Below are 12349 nucleotides of genomic sequence, written 5' to 3'. Positions count from 1 at the left end.
CACGCGAGGTTTTGGGCGGCGCGGTTTTGGGCGGCGAGGTTTTGGCCACGCGAGGTTTTGGCCTGGCGAGATTTTGTCCCGCGAGGTTTTGGGCGGCGAGGTTTTGTCCACGCGAGGTTTTGGCCCGGCGAGATTTTGTCCCGCGAGGTTTTGGGCGGCGAGGTTTTGGCCACGCGAGGTTTTGGCCCGGCGAGATTTTGTCCCGCGAGGTTTTGGCCGGCGAGATTCTGGGCGGCGATGTTTCGGCCGCGAGATTTTGTCCGTATACCGGTTCCTACGATCTACTACAATGAATCTTTCTTTACACCTAGCATTCCCCATACCAAGCTCTCCGTACACCAAATTTTCCGTGTTGTGGTTTCCTCCTCCTAATCTGTTACGGCTCTCTAAGGGTATCAATTCACAATGTAAACCACAATCAAATTACTAACTTCCATCAAATTTATGGGTAATTATATTCTCAATGAAAACTGCTAGTCATCTCAGGGTAGATAAATATTTATTTAGATAATAAGTAAGTCAAAAAGTGATTCGATGAAAAATTATTTTAAGGCAAATAAAAAAAAATACGGGACTCCTTCATTTCAGAGCCCTATCCCTTAAGTCGGAAGATCATCACTTAGACCTACAGACTCCTACAAATTTCTTAGTCAGACTCCATCGATCCGTCATTCCCTCACAGTTTCATCTGACGCCTACCTCTATCAGGAAAGCCTGACTACAACTTTCCTTCCAAAATATAAGAGATATTGTTGTCAATGGACATCACTTAGCCCAATGACTGATTCTCTAAAGAGAAGACCATCACTTAGGTTTTTCTCTGGCCTAGTTTAAAAAAAAATCTAATAAAAAAAAAACTTAAAGAGTTTTCTGCCTCTGAGGTTAAAAAAATATATATATAACCTACTTCTCACTAGAAGATAACGGGAATCACTTATCCCAATAAGCTATCATTTAAGCTTATAAACCTGACTAGCTAATTGTCCTCAACTTGGTCATCACTCAGACCGAAGGAAATCGCTTATTCCTTGCTCTGACCATCACTTAGGCCAGTCCCTATTATTTCATTTAATATCAGAAAATTCTAATGCCATCACTTAGGCTCCAGAGAAATCATTTATTCTCTGTCATCGGTCATCATTCAGACCGTTCCCTACAAGATAGGAAAGAAAAAAAAATGAGGCAGGACCTTAATAACGAAGAGTGGCTCTAACAGCCATAGTCACCCAGCAGTATATCCTATGCGGCGAGAGGCTTCCTTTTATATGGTCGATGACCCTTCCCCTTTTAGTTTGCTTAACTTTATTTTCGCTTAAAAATCCGCAAAAAAGTTTAAAAAAAACGAGCAACCGTCGCTAGCCTCTGGAAAATTCCATCAATCACTATAAGAAATCTATATAAAAAAAACTTGAACGTAGAGTTCGTTAAATATAGCTGAAAAGAAAAATCCAAGCAGGAATACATAGCTTGAGCAGATATACACACACATACAAATAAGCAATATCCAATATGAAATTATAAATATATATAACACATAATACGATATATGTAATTAAATATATGTCTGGCCAGACTTACCTTAATCAATAACAACACTATTTACACTTGTACACTAATTATTTATTCACAAAATAAACACAGTAAGGGCGAACCCTCGTCCTTACATCCGTGAACCTAATTTTCTTACACCAAATTTTCCTACACCTAATTTTCCTGTTCCCCATTCTAATATATTTTAAACTTAAATTTAAATGATCCTAAAACTTATTGTCTCACACCTGATGGTTGATACATTCAATTTCTCAAAAAGACATGCTTCAGGAAAACAAAAAGACATGCTTCAGGAAAACAAAAAGAACACGACTTCAGTACAGAACTAAGCTACTACAGAATTATGAAACCAGTGATCAAATTGATATACCTATAGTTAATGAAGGTGCTAAAAATCACACCAATTGTAAAAAATATTAGAAATAAGCTCAAAATGTAACTTCAATCATGATTACTTGTTTCCGTAATATTAACTCTATTCCTCTAAATTAAGACACAAATTCCACTTCATGCTAGCAAAACAATCACAATGTGTCCGTAGCATTATTTTTAAAGTTTCCGGAATTAAAATATCAAATTATAAACAATATAGACGAGTTTTACTGTAATGTTTTTCAATAAAATTGAAATGGGTAATGTATGTGTACATTGCTGTTAGATTACTGATCAGCATAAAACGAGAAACATAGTAAGTATTATATTTTAAAATAGCGAAGTTACGAATTAATGAATTATTATTTATTTTAATATCAAATTATAATTCTCCGTGGCTGTGGTGACTCAGTGGTAGAGCGTTCACCTCTGGTGCTTGATGTCCTTGGTTCGATCCCAGCTCGCGCCAAGTGGCCTTTGTTCTGGGCTGGACAAACACGGTGTGTATGGGTTTCCTCGGGGTTCTACCATTTCCTCCCACTTTCTTCATTCCACCATTTCATTCATTTCTCATCATCACCGTCTCCTTTAGCCTAACCGGCATAATCGTAAGACGTAAAACAAAGATTTCATTTCATTTTTAATTCTTCGTGTTAACACTTGATTGTAATTTAAAATGACGTTCATGTAGTCTGCATTTGTCATTTTAAATGAAGAAGTTTTAAGTGTTCGTGTATACAACTCCTAAACCAAATTGTTAGTTATAAATGTCAAGGTCATATCCAGCATCAGGTGATCTCACTTCACTGCTAAATATAAAAAGAGCTTCACATCTTTATGTAACTGTTTTTCTTTAACAACCTACTTTATCTGATTCCAGTCACTTGGATATATTCTTATAAACTGTTATTTGATTTTTAAAACTACTTCTTAGTTCATTATTGCCTACTGTATTCAACTTACCAATCTAAGTAGAATCTGTTTGTTTAATATTTCCCCATTGTACATGTCCTTCTTTTGGAGTTACCCAATAATTTGTCGTCGTTTACATAGTAGCTGAATAGTAAACCATTCTTGTTCCACAATACTGTAGTGCCAGTTCTGATGCATATGATGGATAGAATTGTCAGAAGCAATAAAAAAAAGTTTTCTCTGTTTCAGGATTGGTTCTCTCGGCAGCAGCTGATGATGCTCGTACTTTTCATCAACATCTCGTTGGCCATCATGTTCTTCAAGCTGCTCACATAGCTTCGCGGGACCAAAGCTAAAGGAAGGGAGACTCCGGTACTGTTTCTGCTGTGCTGTGCCGTGGTGCAGCATTTTTTGAGGTGCCTCTGATACCTCTCTGGACACAGCCAAAATGTCGACAGGAAAACAAACCTTTACTGTCATCATGGTGAACAACAACAACAAAAAAGTTTTTTTTTTCTAAGGTAGTCTTGTGTCACTAATATCAGTACCTCTCTCTATTAGTCTTTTGTGTTAACTACAAGTTACATACATTGCCTTCCATTCCGTGAATGGTGGAAGCGAAAATTGTTGAGTCGAAGCAGGGCCTTTGATTTTGAGGCTCTTGGTTTTTGTGTTCAGGATGTTTTTTGTTGCGAATGATGGAAGACAATTTGATGATTTTTTTGCTCTTTTTTTCTTGGGAAAAAGAGTTTATCAGTCAATGAGTATATATATATATATTGGACTGGTTTACATCTTGTTTGGCGTGTTTTTTGGGTCAACTCCAAGAAAAAAAATGTTTTTGAGAAAAATGGACAAAATACATTCTTACAAATAAGAAAGGAAGACAACAAATGTTGAAATACATAAAAAAATACAGGAGTTGATGGCAACGAACACAGATGGATGGGTATTATTAGGTAAGGGTTAAGTGAACCGGTTTTCTGTTGACACTTGTTTATACATATATACATACACACACGCATTATATATATCTAAAAATATATATTTCCCATAAGTGCTAGTTCGAGATTTCGTAAATTGTTAACTTGTCATGTTGAGATAATAATTTAAAACAAAAACATATATATATACATATATCAGAAGCCAGTTTCACTTTTTTTTTCTTATAGAGAAATCGTAACTATGAAGAGTACATTGAGGGGGCGGAGAGAGCTGTACTGCTGTGTGCCTTTTTCTTCTGTGTGTATTGGAAGTAATCATATATATAGAGTATTTTAAAAGAGAAATCAAGCCTTTTTCTAATACTACACAAAATATGTAATTTATGATGTTAATGCTTTATAAATATTTAATGAAAAAAAGAAAAAAACAAGGGAAAATAATCGATTGAAGTTCTTGTACATTGCTGTAAGACAGCCTGCAATGAATTTTGCAGTTTTTTTTTTCGCAGAATGGTGAATCATTCTGCTTTTGGTTAAATGAAAGAAAAATAACAGAAAAACAAGCCGTCCTCCATTAAAAAACAATTTTTATTTTTAATCCTTGGATTTTTCCAAGTCTCAGTCCCACGTCTATCTTGTGTGGTGTTCCCCCACGCCTGGTTTGCGCAGGTTAGGTTGGTAGGACTGTTTGTGAGATGACTGGTAAACCTGGTCAATTGTAGATGATGTCAAACTTACACACAAACACGCCTATATTAAATTTTATCTTATTTTTTATGTTTTGTTCCCAAAACTAGTCACGTTTCAAGTTCCGCTTTTAGCCCCTCCCCCTGTACCTTCAGAAAAAAGTTCCGGTGTTTAGTTTCGTCCCTTACGCAAGGATCTTTACGATGGCTACCAGGATAGAGAGGGAAAAAAAGCTATATTATTAAAAAAGAATCTGGCAACATTATTATAAAAAAATATTGTATAATAAGTATTTGGCAACCTTGAAAACAAAGAAATACATCTTGAAAAGGCGGGAAGTCGTCTTGAGATCCGAGCGGTTGTTTATGTCCTTATGTTGTATAGCGAATTTGTAGTGTTTATTTTGTTTCGTTTGTACAAAATTAACATGTTGGCAAAGAGCTCCAAAAGAACGTCACTCAGGTAGGCTTAGCTTGTTTACTTTGTAAGAAAAGATAAAAACGGCAAAGCACAAATTTATATATGTAGAGAGAGAGAGATAGAGGTTAGATGTTGTTTCGCAGCTCTTTGCCATATTGACACTCTTGTGGGACTGTTCGCCTCAGTTGTGTTGCACGATAAAGCGGTTCCGACTTGTTTTGAAACATAAGTTGAGTTCAGCATGGAAAAATAATAAGGTTCAGAAACGCATTATGCTAATTTTTAATTGTTTCTTTCGTGGAACTCCTCATGCGGGAAGGTTTGGATTGTGTGGATCGAGAGAGCAGGGAGAATGTTCTAAGTGGAAGAGGAATATCAGTGTTGCACATCCAATACACATTCTGTTGTTGGTTGTCAGCACTCTTATTCATTCTAGGCAATTGTGTCAAGGTGCTAATGAATTAAAACAGTATGTTTATATGCTTATGTGTTTCATTTATTTATGACCATCCTTGTACACTGAAACGACTGTGAGACATTATTAAGTGTAAGTATCCATTTAATAGTTTCATTTATCTGTTATTAACACTTAAGTTGATCTTGCACTTTCAATACTATAGAAGTATAGATTTTACTCTGCTGCCACTTTACGTCTTCAACAATATAGTAATGACTTTACACAGACTTTACGCATACATGAATAATGCATGTTTCCTCGCCTCGTTGTTTTTGATGGATTTGGATCAGAATACCTGGAGCTGCATTATTCTTTGTTATGATTTTATTAATATTAATCTCACAAGTCAGTAATGACAGCATTGTTTTAAAGATGGTAATTAATGACGTAGTATTGACAATATTATCGAACTATAGTCAAAGATGCCAAAACCCATCCAGATACTAAGATAAGATCTCTGTGATGATAAATTTATTGTTTATGTTTCTATAATAAGAGTTCATGTACAGCTTATCAAAAAATTATCTTAAACTTTTTAAAAAATTCTTTAAAGCTATTCGATCTAGTATTATTGGCAACCATAATGTTGTTTCATGTTTTGATTTGTTCTCAGTAAATTTAAATGTGAAAATAGCGATATTTTTGTTTTAATTGTGTTATAACAAATATAATATGACAAAACGGTCAAAAATGTATACACACATCAAGAAAGTTTTGATTTAATTTGATCTGAGTTTAGTGTCCTTTTCAGCAGCCCAACGTGGAATCCTAACCATATGAACCCACACCGGGAATCGAAGCCGGGTCTCCCTAGCGATAGGCATGCACGGTAATCATATAGCCAAGAGGGAACTTACATATCAAGAAAGAAAACCTGTATTAACGTTTTAGTACCAAACGTATACAAATATACTAAGGATGAACACAAGTCATGTTTATGTTTTATAAGTACAAAAGGTGCTAAAACTGAGAACCAACTACTGAGTCTACAGAATCATCTAAGAACGGATAACTACTGCATAACTGACATTACTCAAAGTTGCTACTGGGATTACTGCGCATACAATTTAATATTTTTCGAAGTTTATCTGCATAACTGGTTTTCTGCATACACTACACAATTTAGGATCTCATTATAGGTAGGTAAAAATCGAGAAGAGGATAAGAATAATGTGGGGCAAGCCGCAATTCTGCATTGTGGTCGTCTTCATTCGACGCATGCACCAATTGTAAAATGAAAACTTGCTTGTTTGAGAATGTGTTGTATGCTTGTACTGCAAATTCCTTTTCACGTACAAATGTATAGTCGGATTTGTAACGAGCTGTAAAATATTCGAACACCATAGTTTGAGAAGCATGAACTGTTGCTGAATGAAGCTTATCAGATTGTTTCTTCTGCACATCACACATTGTAATATCAGCGAATACGAGCACTTGTTAGGTGTGTTAGAGACTCAGTTGCATATTCAAGCTTTCATCATAATTGTACTTCAACAACATTCTCAAATTTACCGTACCACTTTACAATGTTTTTGTACTGCTAAAACGGAAATTGTGTTTATACCATTGTCATTTTGTACAATGAACGGATGGTGACAGCTGTTCATTAACTCTATTTATGGAGTGATCATCATAGTCATAACGTTGCTATCGTTATTCATTTTTATTTCGATTAGTAACATATGGATGACATGTAAGTGTTGCGCCCCTTTAAAATGCTATTGCGTCAGCAATCCATGCCAAGAAAATAACTGTTGTTTCCGCATTATATGATATTGATCACTCTATATCTCCTACACTACTTTCAAATGAAAACGTATCCATTCCTGGATATAAACGTGTTTCAGTGCGATGAAAGGATCGACTACAATAGATCTGAACTTAGTATCTTGTAAGCAAAACAGGAGGATCGTAAGTATTTTATTTTCGGCCAGTTAATATATAGATAATATGAATTGTTTTAGAGGAACACTCTTAAGGGCAACATATTCTTTACCTCCGTCTATAGCTAAATTAACATGTTACCTGTGTCCTGTATGTTTTCTTTTAGGTGATATTTCGTCCACACGCATCTCTGTTTCGAGCCAAACTGGCTGTAGTGGAGAAAACAATATAACAATGTGTGAAATAATGGAAAACAACAACAACAACAACAACAATTACTACTACTACTACTACTACTACTACTACTACTACTACTAATAATAATAATAATAATAATAATAATAATAATAATAATAATAATAATAATAATAATAATAATAATAATAATGCCGATAAAAGAAATTGAATTTAGGGCCGCTACTTTAATGCAGAGAAATATATATTTCCTAACTACACTAAAGATATATGAACAAAATAAAATTAATTTTTGTTACTTTACACTATCTCACAAAATTTAAGGAGATATTTAACGTTCTTAGTTTGCTTGAGAATTCTATTATTATTTTTGCTTATCAAACTTAATTTCAATGTTACAAGAAAGGCGAATTAGAATTGCTATAAAATCTTCAATACAGTTAATTCAAACGTAGTAGTATCTCATTTTATTTCTAGATAATAATAAAAAATGGAAATGTGAATTCTGCACGCAATTTTTATTTAACATTTCTAATTTTACAAAATTTCTAAAGAACAAGCTATTTGGCTTATCAAGAAAATTAATAATTTAGTTATGCTCTTGGCTATCAGTACATGAGATAAGTTTATTCATTAGTCTAAAAATAAATTCATTCATAGTTGCTGATACAGTAGAATACTTGCTACTTTCTTACGGATGGTTTCACTAAGCAATTTCATATACATCACTGAATAGCAGTCTTGTAAATTATTGTTTCTTTTTTCCCTAGTTTATTGACTATACAACTCATATGACTCCTTTTATTGTTTTATAAGATTAATTTAGTTGTATTAAAGAAAGTATCAATTACATTTGTTTTGTTCATTTTCTTTCTGCTTCCATTATTGTTTACTTTTTCCTTCATTTTCTTTACAAAACAAAAAAATACACCCAGGTAACAATGAGTGTAAATTATGCTACTTTGAACACACACACACAAACACTATTGCTATTGTATTGGTTTATTTCTGAAGAACAAAGGAAAATTTAAGCATTTATGTATACCTATATTAATCAAGCAGACAGCGCCAGCATTTCCCTGGATTTTCATCGTAAAAATCCCTTTTTCCCTATCTGCTAAATTTGCCTACGAAATTTCCCTAAAACTACGAACACTGCTCATAAGACACATCAAACTTTATTTCAAAACAAATTTGTACAGGCTTAGAAGGAGACAGAAAGCAATCAATCTAACCAAAAATTATATGAAAAGAGTTAATTTTCTATTAACCAAAGCAGTTGATTGATATTTAGTAGTGTTCCACTCCTCTGCAAACGAAATGACTTGAATCAAATTGTACTGATATTTATTTACCATGCAGCAACCTAAATCTTCTTTACAATAAGATTTCATGTAAATTTGTCAAGAATCAAATAACCAAAGCATGTTTTGTCAGAAAATGTTGTACCTAACCTATCAAGACTCGACGGAAAACATCGTTCCGTGCACTAGGGATATGACTAATTATCTCATATTAATAGTAGTGGAAACTTAAAAGAAAAAAATCTAATCGGCCACAATCATTTTACCACATGACTTAGTGAACTCCACATAAATTTTGCTGTGAACAAGAAATGTGATGCAACTTCTCTCAATATTGACATTGATTTTAGGCCAACCAAAATTCTACAGTATCAAGAATTATCACTTCTAAAACAAATAAACAGTTCTGGATGCAATTCCGATAAATGGCTATGATCTGCAATCAGGAACATTTCGATATTTGACCAGTAATTTGCAGTTTAAGGTTCAAATTTATGTAATTTTCCACTTGTAATTGAGGAAAGAAGCAATTAAAACCAAATTTATACACTGGTGACAATATTCAAAAACACTAACATTTATCAAAACGATGGCTACAACTTCTTTATCAAAACGATGGCTACAACTTCGTAGCCATTACAAATTCCACTCATCTTCCTTCCACGTCAACTTCCTTTAATCTCGCTACCAGTTCTCTTCTTCTGAGCTCTTCGATATACGCTACATCTTGATTACCTGAAGTTCATGGTATCATATACTCAACTCATATGTTAAATATATAGAAATCGAAAGTGTTCGAGATTATAAAAATAATCCGATCACATTTCATTAAACATCTGAGAATTATGTAATTTTTAAAATAAATATTTAATTAAATTAAATCGAATTAAAATGTAATCAGGCTCAAATAACCTAATTTCTGTAATCTGAATATATTACTCGAGAGAGAATATATATATACAGGGTGTTTAATAAGTAATGGTCATAAATTAAACCGTAGATAGTACACGCCAAAACTAACAAAAAAGTCTTAGTAAACATGTGTCTGCAAACGCTTCGTAACGGAGATAGGGGCTGTCGAAAGTGTGGGAAAATGAAATTTAGAGACGAATATCTCAAAAAGTATGAATCGGACAGAGGGCGGTCCAATGAATGACTATCGAAGTCAGACCTGCGCTATGCAGAAATGCATGGTTGATAACTCTGCAATGCGCACGCAAGGGATTTCCCAAAGAAACGGAGGGATTCCCGGAAAATTGTCCAAGGAAATGGGGCTCGAGATGAACATCGGGGGCGAGTCTATCCACCAGAAATTCATAAGTCGTGGTACCAGGTCGAAAATTCGAAAAGATACAAAATGGCGGACAATGTTTACGTGCCGTGTGTGGTTGCATAACCAGCAGGAAATGAGTCAATCGAAGTGTGGTGATGTACGTTGTAAAATGGCTCCATGAAGAATTCCGACAACTAATGCATACGTACAAGTGTAGCAGCACTTAGGTAAATCAAACGGTATGCAAGGCACTGATGAAGCATTATGTGCTAAGCAGTTAACGAATATCCGCAAACTGGATTGCAATCGGAGCTTCGAAGAACGGAACCTAGGATTTGGAAAATCTGGGATCAGAACCACTGCATTCAGTGGGCTCTTCAGCGGATTTGAACCCGCAGCAGAGGTGAGCTCACCGTCTTTTGCAACCCTGATTCAGTATTTCCAGCTGGCTTGCATGTTCCACCAGTGTTCCTTTCGGACATTCCATTCATTTTCGCGCATCGTTTGTTTTACCTTGGTATTGGTACAGTAAAGGGCTACTCTGTACATGTGCATTCGTCTTAGGAATGTACTCTCAAGTAGTTCACAACAGGTACCACCACCTTTCTTCGATTGCCACTCTCATTTACTGCTGGTTGTGCAACCACACACGCCACGTAAACATTGCCTGCCATTTTGTATCTTTTCGAGCTTCCGACCTGGTACCACGACTTATGAATTCCTGGTGGATAGACTCGCCCTCGATGTTCATCTCGAGCCCCATTTTCTTGGACAATTTTCCGGGAATCCCTCCAATTCTTTGGGGAATCCCTTGCGTGCGCATTGCAGAGTTATCAACCATGCATTTCTGCATAGCGCAGGTCTGACTTCGATAGTCATTCATTGGACCGCCCTCTGTCCGATTCATACTTTTTGAGATATTCGTCTCTAAATTTCATTTTCCCACACTTTCAACAGCCCCTATCTCCGTTACGAAGCGTTTGTGGACACATGTTTATTAAGACTTTTTTGTTAGTTTTGAAGTGTACTATCTACGGTTTAATTTATAACCATTACTTACTAAACAACCTCCATATATATAGTATAAAATGAATAGCCTAAAAGATATGGCTACACCATCTAGAAAAGGGAATCGGTAAGTTTTTAGATTACTTAATAGTATGTTCGTCGGTACTTTACCAAATAAAATAGAAAAGAACACCTAGAACGAATACTTGAAGAATTCTTTTTTCTTCACATATTGTTTTTAAATGATGCACATCCAATTTTGACACTGATGTCGATTTAATCAGGTCTTGACATATTATCAACTTTAAATACGAAAATAACTACTCGTAGATATGTAAAAAGATACTAAGTATTTTTCCTACTTTTCAGCATGGAAAATTTATGGGAATAAATTATGCGTTTACACTGTCTTTGTGTTGTTAATTTTTAAACCTGTTTTTAATTTCACTCCAAGGTTAGTCTAATACTCTTTGTTCTTAAGCCAAGGATCTTTTATATACAAATAGAATGATATATAAATATTTATTTATATCCTTGATTTGTGCAACTTTTTGAAATCCAAAATAATTCGTTGTGCAAGTATTCCTTCGCCAAATGCTCAGAAACAACTGTCATATTAGTGTCTTCGTCTCCTATTTGTTTTGAAATGTAGGTTTTTATTACACCTATGTGAAATCTATTATATTTAAATATTGCATCATATCAACTGATTTTATATCTGCGTCTCGAAATTAATTCTTATTATATTTCTCTACATCGATGGAAAGTTTTATCTGATTTTCAATAACTGTGCACTACAAAGTAGATTAGAAATTAGTCAAACAGATTTATTTTTACATACTTATTTTCTCAACTAAATTGGTAAAAGATAAAGACTTGGTAGCATTGATGAATCAAGGACGGCCCAGAGGAAATCACTACCGAGGACTCAAAATTTCTTCCTGGAAGAGTGCCATATATTTTCTTTTTTATATTCTACAAGTCGATTTGTTTTATAAAACATTATACGAAAAAGAATACATTTCCATCCTCCGTGCTTACTCCGTGCCAAGTTAGATACATTGTTATATACGTATAACGTCCGTAGCGTCTGCTTCCTACAAGATTTTGTTTTACGCCCGTTCTTTGTTTAGCGAAACAAAATAGTATTCTTTAATATATTCATTTCCAATTGGCCAATGAATGAGATAAAAAAATATTTTTACAATCAGAAAAATGAACAGAAACATGTAAAGCAAAGGAAAGGAGAAGTAGAAGAATGGAATAAACAGCTGTTGATGGTGAGCAAATACACTAGAATCTTGCTAATCTGGCCCTGAGTAGTCCGCCCTCTCAGTAAACC

The 12349-nt window shown here is 34.6% G+C and overlaps 1 protein-coding gene across 1 annotated transcript in view; it reads left to right on the top strand.

Annotated features, from left to right (window-relative positions):
* The window catches only part of jp (junctophilin), a 506547-nt gene extending 501179 nt beyond the window's left edge, over positions 1-5368 (top strand). The window contains exon 9 of the mRNA XM_081743641.1: positions 3085-5368. Within this exon, the coding sequence (XP_081599767.1) occupies positions 3085-3171 (87 nt within the window). The 3' untranslated portion in view covers positions 3172-5368. The remainder of the gene's footprint in view (positions 1-3084) is intronic.
* The last annotated feature ends 6981 nt before the right edge of the window (positions 5369-12349 follow it).

The sequence above is a fragment of the Thermobia domestica genome, chromosome 2 (assembly GCF_964235325.1).
Source record: "Thermobia domestica chromosome 2, izTheDome1.hap1.1, whole genome shotgun sequence".
Lineage (NCBI taxonomy): Eukaryota > Metazoa > Arthropoda > Insecta > Zygentoma > Lepismatidae > Thermobia > Thermobia domestica.
This window is presented reverse-complemented; position numbering and strand designations above follow the sequence as displayed.